The 22,432-nt window shown below is 36.8% G+C and overlaps 1 protein-coding gene across 1 annotated transcript in view; it reads right to left on the reverse strand.

Annotated features, from left to right (window-relative positions):
* WDR70 (WD repeat domain 70) overlaps positions 1 to 21,810 on the reverse strand; it is a 121,919-nt gene extending 100,109 nt beyond the window's left edge. The window contains exons 1-5 of the mRNA XM_054283576.1: positions 21,763 to 21,810; positions 21,610 to 21,672; positions 21,411 to 21,494; positions 20,475 to 20,589; positions 16,938 to 17,151 (exon numbers count right to left, since the gene is read on the reverse strand). Of these exons, the coding sequence (XP_054139551.1) occupies positions 16,938 to 17,151; positions 20,475 to 20,589; positions 21,411 to 21,494; positions 21,610 to 21,672; positions 21,763 to 21,784 (498 nt within the window). The 5' untranslated portion in view covers positions 21,785 to 21,810. The remainder of the gene's footprint in view (positions 1 to 16,937; positions 17,152 to 20,474; positions 20,590 to 21,410; positions 21,495 to 21,609; positions 21,673 to 21,762) is intronic.
* Positions 21,811 to 22,432: the final 622 nt, after the last annotated feature.

The following is a 22,432-nucleotide window of genomic DNA, read 5'->3' on the forward strand; positions in this document are numbered from 1 at the left end:
GTTGTAGTTTATATTAAATTAATGATTATGACATGGGAATTGTTCTCACAATGTATACCAAAGAAATTCTCTTGAGCCTTTTCTAAAACAAGTTATAATCATCAATAAAACTGATTTAAATCTAAAATAGCCTGGAGTCATTCAACTTTCCTCCGCAGTTTCTGGGACACAGGTTTACTTAAACTGAGTATTCTAGTTACATTCCACTCATATAACCACCTACCTGTTTCATCTTTATCTTCTCAGCTTCAAATGGGTGTAAATATAAATATAAATACTTCAAAGTTGCTGAAATTGTATGTACAACTGCCACATACCACCAAAAAGCACCCATGTTCAGTCAAGCTACTGTTTTACTACAATAAAATAATACAAAACATTACTGCTACCTGCCATATTAGGAATGGAAAAAATCTCTAGCATTTTCAGTCAGGCATATCTTTTATTAACGTTATTCCTTAGAGCTGAATAGAGCACTTTGTTTTAATATAATGGAATACTTCCATTTACTTTGCAACAGTAAAACAACTTACACAACCATAGATCAGCTGACAATGAGGAGAAATAAACTCTGAAAGGTCTGTTCAGGTTGGTAGGTTTCCAAACCATAGCTTAATTATGAAATCAGAAAGGACAAATAATTGTGAACTTCTAAGTCTTTGTAGTAAATGTGCCAAATGCTTAGTTCAGATGGGAACAGGCATTCACCTATTTTACATTCCGCTTGTGTATAATTTTGTACCACAGAGTCTGTGTAGGATTTCTACCACAAGGAATATGCCATAAAAGACACCCATGAAAGAATCCAAAACCAAAAAATAGGATGCCCAACCAGACTGAACTTAACATTTGTTAATGCATAACATTTTTCAGCCTGCTAGCCAGTTCATTTAATTATTTACATTAAACCTGCTCCAAAACATCTTTTATCTAAACTACACAAGACACTTTATCATTACCACCATTTGGCAAACTTTAGGGAATAAAGAGCATGAAGTTCTTTCACCTGACTCACCAAGACAAACCATGAACACTTAGATGTTTTTCACTCTTTAAAATAGCTTTACTGTCCTCTAGATTTAAGGACTGTCAAAATAGAAGTACTTATGAAGTATCTTACAATTCAAAAATACATACCAAAAAGTTAAACAAGTTTTTTCAAAAAATATTCCTCCCCTCCATATACTTAAAAAGTCAAAAATACTACTAAGCCTTTGTAATTCATGCAGCAAAATCCAATTTTAGTTACATGCACTTCTATGAATGTACATTAAAATTACATATGCAGTACAATATACATTAAAGCTTCTTTTGAAAGTTGTGTAACCACTGAAATTAAGTCCATCAACAGCAATACAATCCTGGTCTCATCAAAGCTTAAAAAAACAATGTAACCAATAAATAATCAATATTTGGAATTGCTATCTAAAACAGAAATGGTATTACTACAACTGAAATAAAATCCATTTTTCCTCTTATCAAAAAAGAGCCTTATTAAAAGAGCTTATTTTAAGACTTCTGGTGAACATGTTAGCATAGAATTTAATAATCAGGATAATACAACCTCTATACCAGTATATTGGCAACTCCATTAGCAAGCCACCTCTTTTAAACTCTGTTTTAATGACCATAATTGGTGTAGACCAATCCTTGACCTTTAATTGTGCTATTTATTTGACTCCTACATACCTCAGTTTCCTTAGCTGAAAAAATGGGAATAAATAACACCTATTTCAAGGAATCTGCTCTAAGGTTTTCCACAATGATGGTGAAGTTTTTCACATTCCCTAGGGGTCCTGTTGGTCTTAGCAAACACTACCTTCAGCAAACTAAACCATTACAGCTCAAGAGAGAGACATGTCCACAGACTCCACTTTTCAACAGTTCTACAGCTGTTATTGTGAAACATGTTCATTCAAAAGTTTACTTCAGGATCTTGAGAGATAGAAATTTATGTGTAACAACCCATCAAGTGACAATGACTGCAGTTGTTCACAAATTTACCAAATAATTAGAGTAAGGAATTTGAAGTGCGTGTGTGTTTGTCAGTTAGTCATGTAAAGAAGATCTGCAACACAGGGTGAAGGTAGGGGGACAAGGGTTAAAAATTACAGCATGTCTCTGTTACTGCAGGAAGGAAGAACAATTTCCTATGTAGCTTCCACAGCTGGTTCCAATTCCATTACTGTTTCGATTACTAATTCTCCCATGCCACCCATAAATTACCTTCAAAACATTAACATTTAAGCTCTCTTATAGCAGCACAATTTTATGTAATGTGACATGAGGATAAATTGCTAAGTGACTTTATGCATCTGGAAAGAGGAAAAGATACATTTATATTGCATGGACTTGAGGTCCATGCTTGGTAGAAACACACCTTCCTTCATGTTTCACTCAGGTATATTCTTTTCTATTCCATTCTAAAGCTTATGGCAGAAGAAAGCAGTGCATTAGGGCCAAATTATGTATCTCATATTGCTAAAATGGTTGTAATACCCAACGACCCTGCAGTAATTTGTAAGATGTTCAAGGGAAGTACTAAGCACTAGAAATGGTAACCAGTGTGAATATCCTGGCTTTATTTGGAACCATAAAGCAAATAATTGTAAAATGTTGTGTGTAACAATTATGAAACATGCTTGTCTTTTATGCATTGATATGGTGTATTTTACTACAATACCTATATATGTTGAAATCCCTCCAGCATATTGTATCAAAAATACTGATTTCCATACATGTACTGTAGTCTGAAAATTCCAAATGACTACAATTAAACCTGACAGGACACACAGCTAGACAGAAAGCCACTGATTTCTACAAAGCAATCACACTTAACTGTTCAGTATGGCTCAGCTCTGGGTTATACAGGAAAAGAACAAAGACCTTAACACAGCTTTCAGTGGAATGTCACCCATGTTAAATCCAACATTTATTATAGTCATTCCTTAAGGAGCCTGAAGCATACGAGTACACAGACGCAATGCTTTCACTTTTTAACCCAGACTAAGACAAAGATCCATTGTCCTGACATGAACTGTTGTGCACAGAAAAAGAACACGAAAAATCAACATCATACCTTCTTGAAATACCTCATTTCAGATTTTTATTGACATTATTTAAGATGTCATACAACTTCCTTCCTTCCTAACACATAAAATATGTTGATTAAATGCAACCTATGATATCTCTCCTTATTCAATAGATTTCTAGATCTTCACAAGGAGTTGCTCATGATACTCCATACTATACAAAGATTACTTGAGTTACAGGAAAAATCATCTTTTTAAAATCTAAAGTTTAAGTTTGGATTATATTATTCAAATGAAATTGCTACTACTTCTGCATGTAATAAACTTGTTAACTTATCTGAAATGGATTAACAATACGCATCTTCAACTTGGTCATAACAGATAGTTACCATTTTTAGTTCATACCAATCTAGTACAAAGACAGCAACTTCAGATATTCAGATGAAACTCTACAATTACTTTTTTTGCAAGAGTCAGGAAAGAAAAGCACAGTCCATAGGTATAAAGAACTCCAGATTCCAGACCACAAAGCTACTACATTTCGGCTGTAAAATTTTCAATATGACGATTGCTTTTGTGCTTGTATGTTTTAAATAGGATAAAATGCTGATATTCCAGTAAATATAGTATGTTTGTTCATTGAGCTGCTCAGATTCCACTAAGACAGAAATCATTATTAATGCCAATTACTTATAAACAATCACTGGATAGTTTAAGTTGATAGGGACCTGTAAAAGCCATCTAGTCCAATGCCCCTGCAATGGACACGGATATATTCAACTACATCACGTTGCATAGACCTCTGTTCAACCTGGGCTTGAATTTTGTTTCCAGGGTTGGGGCATGTACCATCTCTCCCTGGGTAACCTGTTCCAGTGTTTTACAGGCCTCAGCATAAAAAACCTTGTATCTAAGCTAAATCAGCCCTCTTTTAGCTCAATGCCATTACCCCTTGCTCAGTAACTACAGACCCTGCTAAAATGTTTGTCCCCATCTTTCTTGTGGGACTCCTTTAGGTCCTAAAAGGATGCAGTACGGTATCCTCAGTGTCTTCTCTTCTTCAAATCCCAATTCTCTCAGCCATTTTATCACATGAGAGGTGCTGCAGTTCTCTGAGCATCCTTGTGGCCCTTCCCTGGACTCACTCTGAAAGGGCCTTGTCCTTCTTTTTTATGCTGGGAGCCCAGAACTGGACACAGTGCTCCAGTTAGATCTCACCAGAGCAGAGCAGAGGGGCAGAATCCCCTCCCTCCCCTGTTGCCCATGGGGTTCTGGATGCAACCCAGGCTTCCAGGGCTGCAAGTACACATTGCCAGGTTATTTCCAGCTTATCACTCCCAATTTCTTCTTGGCAGGGCTGCTCTCCATGCCTTTGTCCTCTAGGGATGTAAAAACAAACGAAAAACCCTCCACAAAAAGGGGGGAAAAATAACAAGCTTTGTGTATAATGCTTATGTTACAAGTGCAGCTTTGATGTTGAGAAAACAGATCCATGATATTTCATACCTCCTGGCTGACGGATTGGTGAGGTTCTTAGGGAATGCATGATTCCATAACTACTGTTTCCATTAAAAAAGCAAGCTCTATCTATAAAAATCCTCTAGCAGATCTTGCCCTGTAATAAGCAAGACCAACATGCTATTCTAGTGAAAAAGAAACAAAAGTACAAACTACGCCAAAAACGTGCGTGAGAGAAGCATAGCTTATAAACACTTACTGGCTTTACACAGGAAAAGCTGAAGTGGTGGGCAGGAACATATGACCCATAAAATAATCTGAATCAAATGCAGTCCAAGATTTTCCGCTCATATTTGTTCAAAATCCCCATTATGGACATATTCCAGAGAACTCATAAGGAAGCCAAAACAAGGATTCCCAATTTCGCATAGTTGCTGCAATTGGGCAGAATTTAACTCCTGCTTCTGGAATTCATTCTGTAAGCCCAAATTCTTCACATTAACCTCATGTTTGACAACCCCCTTGAATGTGTGATCCACTAAATGACATGGTTTGGTTCTGAAACTAGCAGTATCTCACATAACACCTACTGCTGTCCCAGACTTGACTGCTTCCCAAGCCTCTTAAAACCTTACATTTCCCCTCTTGGGAGCCACACAAAATGGACAGTAGATATGCTTCCAAAACAAACTGTTTCACAGTGAGTTTAGTGCCATTATTCTGTTTACAGAAAAATTACAAAGTACAGGCCATTTGAAGACGCTTTTCTTTACATGCTTGCTTTCAGAATTTACTGGCCTTCCGTATCCTACACTTCAGACACTCTGGATCTTCAGGTAATTTAGCTACCACAAGTAACATCCAGTCTGAGACAGCAAAAACGGATCTCTGTGTAGAGAATGACCTTGCCTTTAGGTTCCTCTCATGAGATCTAATAAACCACTACAGACAGGGAGAAAGTGCCTCCATTTTATTTAGTGAGTAAAATTACGGAGTTTAGTATTTGCTACATAAATCAATTCTTTCAGAAATTACTGGGTAGGACAATCTATTAAAATGGGAAAACCTTTTAAAATACAGAAACCCTGACACTGGGTGAATTCTTCCCACCTGTGAAACACTTACCCTTAGAATTTCAGTGTAACACAGAATTAAGGAAATGGAGAAAGCAAAAGAATCCTGCTTTTAAAACAAAATCATCAATTTGAGACAAGCAGGTACAAAAACTATTAAAGCCCACTGTAAGTTACTCATGCATTCTGAAATCCTCACAGTCACAATGATACCAAACAATTTCAGTAGCATGGACCATAGGTGAGGGAATGAGCTAGAAAGAGTGAGCAAATATATATAAATAGATTTTTGCAGCTGGTTGTGGGTATCAAGGACTAACAAATATCTATTAATACTGACAGGGACTGGGCAGACAGAAATTGCACTATTAAAATTTTGCACAATAAAGGGAATGGAAGAGTTCTGGCTAAGACACTGAAATTTTTCATAAGTTTATGTATTTGTTCCAAATGATATTTACTGTTCTAGTGTCCACAAACCTGCACTTGAAGAACTCAACCAATAAGCTATAATATGAACTGTACACGATTTAATCCATCCACCCTGAAGGATGAAAGACCTGAGATGACCTTCTTAGAACTTGCAATTACAACAAGGTATGGCATGTTAAGCCTCATGCTTACACAGTAAGCCCTTCTCACTGTAAAAGTGCCAAGCTGAGAGATTACTGTCAGTGTGCCTCCTGCATGCCTTTTTAGCTAGAAGAATGGCACACAGCAAGGTCAAGCAGTGCATTGTCAGGGGCTTTTGTATTTTCAAAGCGCCTACAAAATCTAAAGCTGGGTTGTTTTCTTTGATGAAAAATGAGCTGTTACAGATTAAAGATAAATTAAATATCATTTATTCAACTTATTTCAAATAGAAACATTCTGCAAGTTTGGATTCTCATCAGCTCCTGGCCTGCAAGACAAACTTCCAAACACAGAAAGGCAAAACCTACCAATGATCTTTCTCTAAGATGATCTGCGGCTCAATTACTCCTGATTTAATTTTCTTTATCTACAAAAACTTCAATACGTACAAGGAGCTTTGAACCAAAAACAAAGGAAGTTATAGGAAGTTTCAGTTACTGGGAAATTGGCCTGCTCAATTTAGTTCTGAAAATGAGCCAATCACCTTAGTAGCTGTGCAATCATATGAGAAAACACAGCATAAAAATACTTTTTAATTTTAATATAAATTTGCTTTAAAATGCTCAAAAAAATTATCACTAACTAATATTCCAAAAAAGTGAGCACACAAGAAGTGGCAAGGTTGACTCCACAAAAAATAATTCCTTACTATACTTGGAAAGCAAGTAGGTTTGATAAATACATAACCATCAGAAGGAAACATGAATCTGCAATCCCAAATTTTAAATTTCTTTTTTTCACAATACTTTGGAAATTTTCAACACTTTAAAGCATTACTCAGAATAACATGAACTCTTCTTCAGAAACCCACCCAGAAGATGCAGCTAGACACAAAATTTTACCTGTAAAATTTTGGGTAGCTTCTGTGGTATTTTCCCACCCACTCAAACCTGGTTGCAGAGTTCCCCATGAGGATACTCCCTAAAAGTACTAGACAGAGTTGCAGCTTCCATTAATTCCTACACTATGAGATGATTCTCAAGAGGTAAACTAATGCAAATTGCATTAAACTACAGAGTTAAACTACAGCTGACAACTATTAGATTTTTTTACAGGATAGGACCAGTTTTCATAACTACCATGTGAATTGGGCAGATGCTTATTTAAAACAGCCTTATAAATAGCATAGTTGTAACTGATTTAGATCTAATGACATTCATCTTACTCAGAGGAATTAATATTTCTGCTGAAAATGCGTTGAATTATTTTACTACTACTCATTCATTGAAAAACTGAATACAGTTTCTTATTTGGAAAACAAGACTTTGAGAAATCACAGGAAACTACCATTAGGCTTTCTCATAAATTCACTGTCTACTCAATGTATCATAATTGTCCTCCCTAAGACAAAAAAATTTATGGACAAAAACTGGACTAAGCCTTACACTATTTATTTAGAGATAATTTAAAGAATCTGCCTTTAAAATTGCAGTTGTCCAATGCAAAAACTTTACTACTTACAGGTTTGCACTGTCAGAAATATAAACATTTGTTGTTTTAAAAATATTTTTCATGAATTCCTTTACAGAAAGGAGAAAAGTATGAGAGTCACAACACATAGGGATACAAGCAGGAATGAGAAAGAGTGGATCAACAGAATGCCTGATCCCTAAAAGGCACCTTAGGAAGAGCAATTAATTATGACAGAGTACTGGTCTGAAAAAAAAGAAAATAAAAAGTCCCAAACTAACTGGCTGTCCTCACCAAAGAAAATGCTAGATAAGGCAGCATTTAATTACGGAACAGAGAAACAACTCTGAAGGACTCTGAGAAAAGAAATTTAATAAATGCCAAGTCAAAACAAATGAAGCTATTAAAACAAGTAGTTATTGACAGAAATCCATGTCAGAATTCTTAAACTACTTTCTATTGAGATGTACTATGAAGTTTACTCTCACATTGTTACTTCCGGAATTTAAATTTGGATTATACACTTCTAATGAGTCAAAAATTATCACACGCTTATGTGTGACCCAGCACTTAACCTTGTGTGCCTGCACACCCATGCACGTCATCCAAATGAGACAGCATTTTTGAAACACAAGGAAAAGTAAGTGTATGGGGAAAAAACCAAGTGATATAAAATAAAAAAAAAACCCAATACATGGGGGTTTACAGTTTCTCCAGAATTTTAATATTGTCTATAGAAAAAAATTATGGAGATAAAAACCAATTTATTTTCAGATGGTCTTAAAGCATCTAAAAGAATGTTCATAAAGACCAAGACTTGACACTGTAGACCAAGCAGAGGTTGTCCTTAAAATGATTCAGCACTCTGTGTCACAGTGATCTTATAAAACAGGCATATGCTGTTTGAAGACACTGAGGATGATTCAGCCACTTAAATTTTTCTTCTGAATTTCTATTTCTGACATTTCTGGTACTCAGTAGAAAAAGTAGCAAATTAACTTCAAGAAGGAATGTCACTGAAAAATATCTTTGTTCATATATTTAAGACAAGATCTTTACTTTGTGGCATCAGTTCTTCAAGAGACATACACTGACTATTTGAACTGCAAAAAGTTACAAATCTGGTGGCACTGAAAGCCAGCTGATGCCCAGAGATACCACACACAGCCTGATATGCACATCTGCCTTCTTTGCAGAGACCAGCATGTTCCAGAACACCCCAAGTAACAGGCTGGTTAGAAAAAGATACCTTCACAAATCCAGACAATGCATGAAACTTTTAATATTACTGAGCTAAGAAAGAAAAACTTCCACTGCTGAATAAATACTAAGTAACTTTTCCATCCTCCAACTAATCTTCCAAAGTTGACAAATGCATTTTTAACATGAGAGAAAAAAAGAAAAGGTTATATGTATAACATGATTTCTTTATTTTTTTGCTTCCCCCTTTAAATTAAAGTATTAAATCCATGGTTTGCCTGTAGTACATAATAGCAAATACACAGGCTAGTAGAGGCAGACATTAATATAACATTTGTACTCATTTATAGGACATTGCAACTCTAATAAAGGTTATCAGCTCTTTCTGACACCTGAACTGCTCTAGAAATATACACCCTGCAGTAAGGGATGGGAAAATACCACTATTTTTGTGATATCGATGAAATACTTGACTGAAAAAAACAAGCCAGACTTTCTAACATTTCCATGAAAATAACTAATATCAATTAGACTTCTGGCTTCTGCTTTCATTCTAGATATTTGAATTAATTAACTGAGTAAGATAACTCTTCAAAGCCATTTTTTTCCACAACAGAAGTTTTGGTCACACGTAGAAAAATAAGTTCTATTCCTGATTTCTACAGGTCTTCCTGCATTGTCCTGGCTCCAGCTCAGATCAGCACGTGGGGGCATGGACAAGACATTATACTACCCAGTTACACCTCATGTGAGTGCCAGGGACAGGGAAAAGGGACTCTTCCAAGAAGGGTGCTCTTTTTCCAGTCACCAGAAGCCATTCACCTCTGCTTAACTGTCCCAGGTATGGAGACCATTTTCCATGTAAATTACTCTCTTTGCACACTTTGGCTATTAATATTCTTTATCAATACTGTTACTGTTTGCTTTCCATTGCTGAATCCAGTAAATTTTTCTTATCTCAGCTCATGACCTCTGCCTTTTGTGTCACCTACCAGAGGGAGGGAAGGGAGCAGCTCATGGCCTTCTTTTTAATGGGAGTACTAAATGGGGGAATACCATTCCCAAACCATGACATGGTTCATACTCATTATTATATGAAAGATGACCTAAGGGGCCTCTGTACTGCAAAAGGTCACTATGACTGACTGAGTTCAACCCTTATTTAAGCCCTTGTGTTTCACCACATGAGAATGCTCACTGGTATTAATCCTACACATCCAAATAATCCAAATCCAAAGTCTTTCTTCTTTCCGTATTTGGTTATTTGAATATTTATTAATCTTTATTTAAAATGGTATGTCAAATAAACATTCATGAATAGTGCACAAGGTAATGCAATAAAATACTATCCAAGATTCTAAGACTTTGAAAATAATTTCATTAGGCTTTAAAATACAAAGAAAAGGATAAGCAGGAGTAAAGGAAGAAAGTTCAGTGCGATTGTTGTGTGATCTGGATACTGTTAGCAGCAAGTATGTGTAGTCCCTGTATACTGCTAAGTGCTCACCTGCACATAAGAGATGCCATTGCAGCAGTTGTAAAACAATATGTGTGGTAGACTCACATTCATAAAAATCCAAAGCCATCTTTTAAACAAACAGCAGACATTCCTAGAGTCAACAAAACTGCTCTCCAAGGATTCTATTGGAGTGGTCTGCAGTTCCAACAGTTTAACATAAATCATTCGTTCATCAAAAATCCTGTGAAGACTTGTTCACAGGAGAGGAAGTGTAACTGCATGTCACTTACACTCTCCCTTCAAATCCAATCCTTTTAAATTATTTATTCATCCCCACCATAAATATTTCAAATACTTGTTATCATCCACTTCATTTTTCTCTTGATTCAAGCAAGAGTACTCTATACCTGTATTTCACATTATTCTGTTTAGAGCACAAACAGCTTTTCAAAAAGATAACACTCACATGCCAAATAAAGAGAAAACCTGTTATCTTCAATTTGTGTTTTCCATAATAATGCCAACAAAGTTCAATATAGTGTGAGCATTGCTGTTCCCTGGCCAAATTTAAAAAGATTTTATGTATTTTAACACTGATAGAAACAATATGCTATTTGTGCTTCTTTTTAGAAGTATATAGGAAATTTGTTGCAATGGCCAAAAAATGCATCAAGGCATTGTAAAAGGCATGTAAAGAGGCAGTCACCATTTTGTTTCCACTGTGTTTTCAGTTCTCAAAGAATAACTTAATTTCAGTATCTTCACTTCCAAACATCCCATCTTTACTGGAAGTAAAGAAAGTAGTAAAAATATGAAGTATTCAGTTCAGAACATTCATATAATATTGTATGTACCAATGTTCAGCATTGCATTGCATTTATCATTGCTTGTACCATTGCAACCGATTCTCATTGAATAATACTGTATCAAAAGTACAGTCTTGTGACAGATAAACATGCAGGGTATGTGCTTAGAAAGACCTAAATTTTTTTTTCCTTAAGGGTTAAGTCACAGAATTGTACAGTCTCAAGGTTATGCATACCTTAAACATAATTGGCAGAAAGAAAACCTAGAAGTCTACTATCCCTCCGAGCACAGTAGAGGAGATTAGCTTCCACAAAATCTTGCGCTATAAAGAAATCAAGGGTCTCAAAGAGATGAGGTTGAGGATCCCACATTTTAACTGGGCAAGGTTTACTGCCACAGCAGATTTGGCCTTGAGATGAAGAACACCTTGCATCAGTCTTAACACAGAAATGGTACCAGCAGCTCCTAAAGAAGGCTTTCTACAGGCTACGCCAGCTAAAGCTGACCTGGTAAAGGGTCTCTAAAAGAGCTGATAAAAAGTAAAAACAGGACATAACAAGACCTCTGAACTTTGTTAAAAAGGGCAGTAAAAACTATAGTTATGTTCTGTTTCATGTTTTATTTAAGCACCTCACAGCCAACAAATACACGCCTCTTAATGTTCTCACAAAATATTTCTGGAAACAAACTCACAGTTTCTGAGTTTGTACCTATCTGTAGGGGAAACGTTCTAAAACTTTTCATATTGCCATATTACAAATCTATTAAAATCCGTGTCATCCACCAAAAAGCATGGTGTGTTATACAGCAAAGAAGCTTGGCCTTACTAAGTTCTGCAGAACCAAGCAACAGAGATCTTGCAAGTATACTCTAGGAACAACTGGTAATCACTCTGGGGCACTCAGTTGAAGAGGAGGTGAGTAATACACCATGCCTTTTTATCAAAGACCAATATTCCCCAAGGGAATTACCTTGTTAGCTTGCTCTCCACAGGATGATCTGTTTCTTCAGTTGAGTATGCCTTTCATTACAGCTTCTGTTTGATTCTCTCACATTGGAAGACTAAGAGAAACCAATTATTTTGTTTCCTTCTAATTTTTGCAAAGTTTGCAAATCTGTTTTAACTCACTTTGGATATAATCCTTCTCAATCTTTGCACCACATCAATGATCCTTAGAAAAATGCCACAACTTGTATCAAGTTTAATATAAATAAAATACATTTACCTAATTTTTGTTGTTAAGACTTAAGAACATATCATGCATATATATGAAAAAAACATTTGCTTCATTTTTATATAGGAAGGTAACACACAAGCAAATATAAAGAAATGGTCAACTTCTACCTAATTTTTTCTCAATAACTAGAAATATTTAAAAGATAATGCCTCTCACCCTCAAAACCACACTTTCCATTGCATACAAAAAATTGCTTTGTTCAGCTTACTATACTTTTTCCTCTTTAGACAAGATGAAACATGACTGGGTAAATAAGATTCAGCAGTTACAGGACAGACAATTCTCAGTCTAAATCTTACAAATCCTTAGGAAGACTAAACATTTATTTATTTTTACAACACTATAATTTTTAGTCTGGTACCATAGCCAAATTCTAATTGGAGCAATTACAGTCTACTTAAATTCTCCATCTAAATCAGCAGGAAATGGCTTCCTTCAATTCTGAACAAGTATTACTGGTATGTCCTGTTAAACTTCTGAAAAAAAAATTAAAATATCTCCAAATACTTATAAAACCTGAAATACATCAATGCTATCATTTTGGAAACTGGCCAAATCAGAGTACAGCCTTGGGCTGTGAAGAGGCCCAAGGCTGTACTTGTTTCAGGGACATAATTACAACATGATTAGTATCCCTTTGGTGCTGCAGGGAGAAACAGTTCTCTGTTCTTAAGAAGAATGAACTGTAACTCAGCTCCAAATAGAAGATAAATCCTTGCAAATCCATCTGGCAAATTCTTTAACAATCACCTTTACCTGCTGCCTCAAGCCAGAAAAAGTGTCACAAGATGCTAACACTAAACTAAGTTTTGTTAAAGACCTCAGCACATTTTCTAATGACGTGTAGAACAGAGGATTGACAGATACACACTCTGTTACTAAAGTCTTCCAACACGTGTCATCCATTCCCTTGAAAAATGTTTATGGTCCTAGATTTAAACCTGTCTACCTACCAATCCTGACACAACTGCTCTTGCTACTCTTTGTCCCTCTTCAGACAGATTCCCAGTGCATTTTGCCAGGCAAAAAGAGCTGGCCGAGCTTCTACTATATTTCCCAATCCAAAATTTACCACATGTAATATTGCCCTCATTCTTCATTTGCCCTCTTGCAAAATAAAATGCCTTCTCTTTTCAAGATTTTCCTGAAATTTTCTAGAAATGTTTAGATCAGGATAGATCAGCCCTGAAAAACTTCACACTACAGAAGATGCTCTGCTTCTTCCCTCCCCCTCTCAGCTTACGACCATGTGAAAAAGATCCCACCAGGTTTTTACACCATCAGAAGAAAAGGCACCACAGAAAAATAAGTTGTGATCATAGCTCAAATAGCCAATTTGATTATCACAACTCAAATAGTCTAACAGCCAACTCAAATAGCTTTAATTTTCCTCAGTCCCCAAATTAATGCAAGCCTTTTATATAAAACAGGATACTAAACCAAGAGGAAAATATCAGAGGAAATTAATTCCACATCTACCTATTATCCTTAAAATGTACTTGATAAACCACTACTCCTTACACTACTACAAAACAAGCATTGTAATGCATCTGGATAATACTCACAATCATCTTGTGGTTTGTTAAGTATCATTGGTTTTGACACAAATGGAAGTGAATGATAACAAATTAGCAAGTCATTTAATCTAAGTATTTATTTGTTAAATGTAACTAATCATCAGTATCAACACAGATCAAAGAAACACAGAAAAATCCTTTAAAACAGCACCACAAAGACTCGCAGAGATCAAAATAACTTACATCAATTCGGGGAAAAATGTACTGCAAGTGAGAATTCATACATTTAATACAATATCTAAGGCTCGGTTAAAAAGTTGCGTTTGGTTTGTATCACAGGTGATTTATGCAAATTACAAAAATGCATAACACTCAAAAAATACCAGTGCCAATTCAAAACATTGAGTAATTAATTGCTGTTAGTCATTTTCCCATAAAAACACCAAGAAAGTATGAAAAATTCCCATCAAAAAATAACCACCAGCTATTCCTTCCACCTTAATGTTTATTTAGTAAAAACTCATGTAAGCTGGGCAGTCCTGGGCTAACCCTGGACTCAAAAGTTGTCAGCCTCACAGCAAGTCAAATTTGACAAATGTCTCTACTGACAGTCTGTCATAAGAAAGCAAAAACAACTGAACAAGCAATAGTGAAAAAAACCCCACATCTAAAGTCAGGCTTGAGAGACAGTGGGAAAATGTCAGGGTGAAGCCAGTATTTAGGTATATTTTATTTGTCATACAAAATTCACAACACTTCAGATTACAAATTATAGACAACAACATCTTGTGCTAAAGAAAAATCTGATTCCTTCAGGATCAAAACCACAGATATTTGTGTTTTCAAAAAATTACTTCAGCAGCAAAATATGATAATAAAAGAGAGAGTCTCACACTACATCTGGGAAAAAAAAATTAAGCTTTCAGTTTCTTCTGTCTCAGTTCTGCACCCATGCATACCAATCACCAGCTACGTACAAGCAAGAGAAAGGAATCAGAGTTCTCATAACTGCAACATCTGCCTTCCTTGGGGCTCGCAGGATCATACTGTGATCACCAATCGATCAACAGGAAACCAGGAAAGCACAGCTGCTTCCTGATTCCCTTCACAGGAAAGAAAATAACTGAGTTCATGAGCAGCAGTAAGGGAAGGCTCTAGACCCCAAAGGCCTCTGGCATTCACACTGACACAAAATCTCCCCAGCTATAAATTAACTGTTTAGACTGAAAACCCACAAGTCTCATATTTCTGCTGCTCTGCTTATTCTCAACCAAATCTATTCTAGACTGTTTTGTAACTATTGTCTTAAGTTCAGACAAACTTAAATCACACCAGACTGCAAGTTACCTTTCTGTCTGAAACTTTTCATTAGGGTCTTTTAACTCTGGTCGCCAGTAACTTCCCTTCATCAAGCCAGTTGTAGCATTATTCAGATAGGTATGAATAAAAAATAAATACTAGTATCTTGTTAGAAATTAAAACAGCCGATCAGCACAGTGACTACTGAGAAAGACAGGGTAAAGTAAAGTCAGCTGTTTCTGCAAATTGTTTTGCCTTTGGAGAAGTTGGCAGCAAAGAAACAGTGATTTTAATATAATGTGACCCATAGCAACTGAAACCCACTGAGTCTTATCATGCCCTCAGGAATACAGACCAACTCCACAGTGCCCAAACAGCCAGAAGTTAAGAGAATTCCTAACACAGATCAACAGTGAGTAAACTTAGGGTATATGTCATTCTCAAAGAAAATTCCGGATTTATCTCTTTGTGGTTCTCTGAGACAGAACAAGTCATCTGTGGGGTACAGATACGATGACAGCAGATATGGGACTAAAATGTACATTCGGATAATTATAGAAATCCATACGCAACAGTGAATCAAGTGAATCGGACAAAGAGATATAAATACCTAAGACACCAAAATTTCCTACCACTTATGCAGGTAAACAAAATTTCCCACCACTTATGTAGGTAAACAAAAAAGAAAACTTTGTGACCACGTAAGTTTAGGCTTACTCTAAAAATTAGTTATGTCATGGCATAAGAAGCTCCTCTCAGGCATTTAAAATGAGTTCTCTAAACTTTAAAATACAAGTTCAAAACATGCAAGGAAAGAGATGTTACAGAAAAAGAAAAAACTGAATCGTGAGTAAAAACAAAAGAAAAATCAAAAGGAAAATTTTGGGGCCCTGGAAATTCAGAGTTTTTTAGTTTGGTTTATGTTTGTGTAACAGGACATACAGGTCTTTTTCTGTTACCAGATGGTTCAATATAGCAATAAGTAAGGCTGTTTTCACAGGACTTCTATCGTTGTTGTTACACATGGAAGCCATCACACAAAACCCAATGCCACAAAATATTTGATCCAGGCACTTTTGAAGAACAAACATCAAACCTTTAATCTTTTCACAAAATCATCAAATAATCAAGGTTGAAAGAGACCTTTAAGATCATTCAGTCCAACCCAGCACTACCACTGTAACCCTTAAACCACTAAACCACATCAGTGCTAGATCCAGATGCTTTTTCACTAAATAGAGGAAGGCTGTTTAACTGGATATCTGTGATACCAAAGTTAGGCTGTTAGTGGTTCTCTTGGTCAGGCACTTATTTAGAAAAAGGCAAACCAAAATAAACACAAGTAAACAAAACCAACCAACCAACAAGCCCTCAGTCACCAGGCTTAATTTCCTAAAAACAGAACACAACTGCTCTCCCTAGATTCAAGCCCACCTCTGCCTCCTCTTTCTCATATAAAATTCAACATATGCTTTAGGAAATAAACCATTTAAAATAGCCGTATTAAATATTTATTTCTCTGGTTCTTTCATAACATAAAAACAAGAAGTAAACAATATACACTAATTGATGTTGAATTACCCTTAGACTCTCATGTGTATTTTTGTTTTAAATCCTGATATTTTTAAATTAAAATAATTTGCATTTGATGAATTATCATTAGAAAAACAGAAAAAGTGCAAGAAAAACTGAAAACCTGCATTTTGAACAAGTCATACATCACCTGGGAACTCCATCAAAAAGGAATGGCCCTCATACAAATCAGAGCCCACTCAAAGGATTAAAACATCAAAGAGAAACAAACTACTTACATTATCTTCCTCCTCTGTATCATCATTGTCATTGTCATCATCACTATCCTTGAACCCAGGGGGAAGTGGTGGCCCGATGAATTCTTCATCATCATCTTCATCATCATCATCATCACTATCCTCAGCTGGACCTTTAGCAGAACTCTGGGATTGCATAGAAGGACCACTTAACGCCTCATTTGAGGTGTCATCACTTTCACTGCACACTGACTCTCTGCAAGAAAAATTTAAAATGTTACTATTTGAAGAACATTGTCACTTCCACTGTAATTTTCAGATAAAAGATGTTGAGCACTCTCATAAATCAGCAGACACCAAAATTAGCAGTAAAGCGCACACTAACTTTTATTAACAGCGTGTGGGCCCACCATCATCTTTTGAAACACTCCCAAGTGTTTCAAAAGTTTCGTTAAATTACCATTCTGCTGTTGCCCAGATGAGTCCTGCAAACACATTATTTTGGCATATGGAAATTTCTGAAAAGCTGAGTTGCTGCGTCTATGCTCGTGCAGCTTATTCAAAATAGCCGCGCTCCCTCTGCTGGCAGTTCCCAAGCCACGCACTCGAACGGGCAGAAGGGCTATTACGAAAGAGAAGCTCAGCTTTCAGACTTCGTTTGGGAGCTTATATTTTCAGAATTTTTAAGTGAGCAGGCTGAAAAAAATAGCCTTCTTTTCCTGTTTCTTTTTTAAACTCAGTGGTATTGTTTTGTTTGGTTTTTTTTTTTTTTTTTAGTTTAGGTTATCACTTTAAGACTATAATAAAAATCACAAAAGTTTAGGAACATAACAAAAGATTAAGAAAATTTATTCTGACCTATACAGCCGTACAAGCAGGTACTAAATTGCACAGGAAAAAATTTTGTTGGGCAAGTGATTGAAACTGTGCTTCAGGAAGAAAAGAGAATAAATTAAAACCAACATGACTTAGGTCATCAGATGTTACAGTGAAGAGCAGGCTTTGTATGCCGGATAACTTGTCTAATTTAAAGACCTATATCAGAATATGACTACCTAACAAATCCAACAGAAACATAAAGAGCTTCTCTTACTCTACAATAATAGGGCAATTGATATCCTTTTACCAAAGGGAATGTTTTCCAGCATGTGAGGCATAGACTGGGATCTTCAAAGTTCTTCAAGTAAGCTATCCTAAAAAAAAACTCCATAATACTATATGTAAAAGAGTTGTATTTTGAAAGTTAATATGCATTCCTGCATTAGCAAACCACACATCTTTTTCCCAAAAGCCGAACTATTTAATCACTTTTGGAATGAAACTAAGTAGAAACTGTGCCAGCGATGAGGATGTGTACAACATAATGATTCAAGGAATCCTTGAGTTCCCAAATTTTCAGACACCCAATAACAGGATCTACCTTTTTTCCAAATTACATTTATAATTCTCTCATTTGCTGGGAAGGAAACTGATCAAATCAAATATTTCAGTATTCTGAGGAACAGCACAGCCATTCTGCATGTGACGTGGCCAGAGCTGCAGTGCAATTTTTCACCACACTCCAAGCACAGCAGGGAGAGCCAAATACTCCAGCAACAGCTACAAGTATCCTCTGTCCTGACTGGGATACAAACATAAGAACACGCCAATGCAGCCAGACCAAACGCCCATCTACCTTGGATGCACACTGAGAAGAGCAACAATAAAAAATCCTGGGAGTTGTGCAAGTATGTGGGCATACCCCCACCATGTGTTCATTCTCTGCGCATGACTCAATTTTCTCAGGTTTTTCCTTTTCATATACTAACAGATTCTTTCACTTCTCAAGGTGTAATTATACTTATGCATAAATTATGTACCCTAGCTATTGTAAACATTTCTCTACAGCAAAATAGCTCAGGAGAAAAAATAATCATTAGGTGTATTTCACATTGTTTTGGAGTGTCTTTTTAACAACTGAAAAATTAGTATAAGGGCTACTCTGATAATTTAAGAAAAACTCCAATAATTAAAACAATTTAAAATTCAGTAAAGTGTTGACATTATCAGACAATAACGTATGCATATTAGATCAATATATAGTAAGAAACATCTTTGTTATAAAAAGAACTAGAAAATCCTGTATTTCAGACTAAAAATGTCAGTTGCAGGATTGTTCCTCTGAATTAAGACTGAGTCATAACGGCATGTCTTTCTAGTTTTGTGTTTTTACTTTTAAGAACTAAGCTACATACCCTTTTTTTGCATGGAAATATAAAACTTCCAGGAGAGCTTTACAGGTTAAGCCCTTCCTTCTTAATGCTTAGTGAAAAAAAAACAAAGAAAATTTACTATTAGCAGAGCTCTGTTTAGTTATCAGAGCCTACCTAATAACTCAGCATACTGAAACATACTTGTTATCTTCCTTTATATTAAGGCCCTGGATGTCTCTCTTGTCAAGTCAATTAGAAGAATGAGATAATTATAGAAAGCCTCTGTTTTACCTGACCACTCTCCACCCTATAACTTGTTTAAATTGCTTATGTATATTGGAGTCACCCATTTACAATACACAATCATGTAACATTTAAATTCTTGCCATCCTTCATTATGTCATCAAATGGGTATATAAGATCATCAAACCAAATGGAAGTACAGAATATCAGAATATTCTTCCTTGAGCACAAGACATACATAGGATACATAAAGTAGTAGTATATTGTGCAATCAAGTATTTTAGTGAGAGTGTCCGGGTTTTCCAAAGACCAACACGCAAAACCAAAATTTTCTAATAAAAACTTGTTCAGTCTGAAACTCTACAAGTTTGTCTATAATAACCTACCACATATAGCCTCATATAATAACCTCCCACATATCAGCCCATAATATGCATATATAGAGGCCTACTAGAGTCTTGCATGGGTTGTTAAACTTCCATACATACAGGAACCTAAAAATGTACAACATATTCATGTCTGCCAGCCCTGCCAGACAATGGAGTTATGTGGTCCCCTTTGCCCTCAGCTACTTCTGATTTCCCAGAATTTCAGAATCTAAACTGCAGAATCCATTGAATATATTGCTTGTCAGTAACAGACAAAAGTTTAAGAATAAAACTTCAGACTGAAGTAAAAAAAAAAGCTTTCTCTACCTAATCATTACTCCATAAAATCTGCACACAGAGGGAGGCTGATCCACCTACTTTGCCTTCTTTTTCATCAGGTGTGAACAAGAATATTCTATCTACAGGTAGGCATAACAGCTGGTAATAAAGTCATCACATGCTGTCAGTGTATTTGCCCTAATATTTTTGAAAAATACATGGATAACAACATTGTTCTTATTTTTATAAAAGTACACAGAACATGATCAAGGACGAAGCAGAAAAATTGCCTCTTAAATTTACATAATGTCAATATTTGCAAATATTAACATATCTTTAAGGAAGATTTTTTTTTAAGTTTAAAATCAGTATTCCCACTGAAATACTTAAGATAACAAGACCCATTCACAGAAGCTAAATGATACTTATCAAAACAAGTCAACACCCTCCTCAGACAAGAAAGCTGCTGCATGGAATCTCCCACCATATCTAATTACCTTTCAGTTAATGTGGACCCAGGTCTTGTTGCCCTGGATGCTGAAACTGATGAGGCAGCATATGGAATTCTAAACTCCTTTTCAGTCTGATCTTCTTTTTCTCTTTCACGGGCCTCTGAATAGGGAGACCACAAAAATAACAAATAATCAAGCCCTTTAAAATTACTAAAATTACTGGCTTGCTAATGATAATAAGACAGGGATTTTTTTCAGACCCAGATGAAATACTTAAAAAGGTAACAGCAATTAAAGGATTTAAGATACTTTTTCATTTATATTAAATTTCCATTGTCACTGCAATGGTCACTCAACAAAACATCAAAAGGACAGTGTAAACACCTCCCTGTTGTTCATTCGTACATGTTATCAAACATAAGTTGATCATATAAGGATGCCAATATTTCAATTATTTTCAACATTATACTGAAACAGTGTGATCACTTTAGAGAAATCAACATAGTGCAGTTAAAGTATATAGACATGTAAATAGGTGAATTTTAAATAACTTAAGCACACAAAGTGTTGCATATATTAGTAGTTGATTCTTACTGCACTCATTGAAAAAGGATCCCTATGAAACACTGCAATAAAATCAAAGCAAACAAAAACTTCCATCTCATATTACATAAGAAACATTGTGTTTCATCTCTGTTAAATAAACAAAAAAGAAAAACATTTTTTCAGCAAAGCTAGGAAACACTTTCCACTGAAGAGAAACACAAACAGCTAACACCCTCAGACAACATCAGCAAATCAATAACTTTAACATCGAGGCCCAAGCTGATCAGGGCTGCCTTCCTCGAACAAAACTGCGTTTCTGGTTTTTTTTCTACACAGCCAGTGCGTGACACTTCAAACACCTCCCTGAGGGAGCAAATCAAAATTTAAAACAAAATGTTTTAAAATGCAAGAGCCAACTACGCTCGCACTTCTTACCCAAGACTTTCCTGCTCCTCTCCACTGCAGTTCTTCTCGTTTGCTCAAACATGGCTTCGAGGTCGAAAGTCCGAGCCTTCTTCCCTGGAAATGAAGCAAACGGAGACTGGAACACAAGCCCAATTGGGGCTGACAGGCCCCACGGCTTCGGCCCCGCTCGGCAGCCAGCCCCGGCCCCTCCGGCCGCATCGCCACGTACCGAAGCCGGAGAAGCCCATGGTGGACGCCAGCTCCGGGTCCGCTGTCCCCAGCATCTCTGCATCTGCAACGAGAGGGGAGAAGAAACCACGGGGGTGAGCGGGGTCCGCGGGTGAGCTGGGCCCGCCTCAGCCCCGGCGTCCCCGTCCCTCACCGCCCTCGGCCGCCGGCTCCATGCTACGCCTGCCCCGGATCCACAACAGCGCCGGCAGGAAGGGCGGGGACAACCGAGCTTCCTTCCTACCGAAGGAGGGCAACAGCGAGAGGGAGTCGGAATTCGTGCTCCTCGCAGCGCCACATAAAACGTATCTGCGCGTGTTGTGCAGATACTCCTTGAGCTCTGCCAGGCTTGGTACCCTGACAAATTATTCCCTGTGAAGCCATTTCCAGGGACCGACCACCCTCTCAGCCTTTTCCTGATGTCCAACCTGAATTTTCCTTGGCAGAGCCTCATTCTGTTAAACACGGGACCAGACTCCCGGTACTAAAAGCGATTTTAGCATTTACTATAATAATAAGGCCTAAAGCAAGGGGACCGAGGGCCGAGCAATAGAGTTCTCGTCGCGGATGCTGCAGCGCCGGCGCTGCGGCTTCTTAGGCAGCGATGTCCCCGACGTACCAGGTGGAGCGGCTCAGCTTCCCTGGGCAGATGCCCCTTTCAGTCCTGGGGGGAGGGTTTTGTTTTGTGTTTTTGGGGGGGTTTTTGGTTTGGTTTTTTTTGTTTGTTTGTTTGTTTTTTGGTTGGTTTTTTTTTTTTTTTTTTTGTCCTTTTGCGTTGGTTTCTGTTTGGATCCTTTCATTTGCATGAAGGTTTAAGGCGCTTG

Source organism: Melozone crissalis, unplaced genomic scaffold (assembly GCF_028551555.1).
Source record: "Melozone crissalis strain CALT ecotype California unplaced genomic scaffold, PUWL_Pcris_2 ptg000036l_1, whole genome shotgun sequence".
In the NCBI taxonomy this organism is placed as follows: Eukaryota; Metazoa; Chordata; class Aves; order Passeriformes; family Passerellidae; genus Melozone; species Melozone crissalis.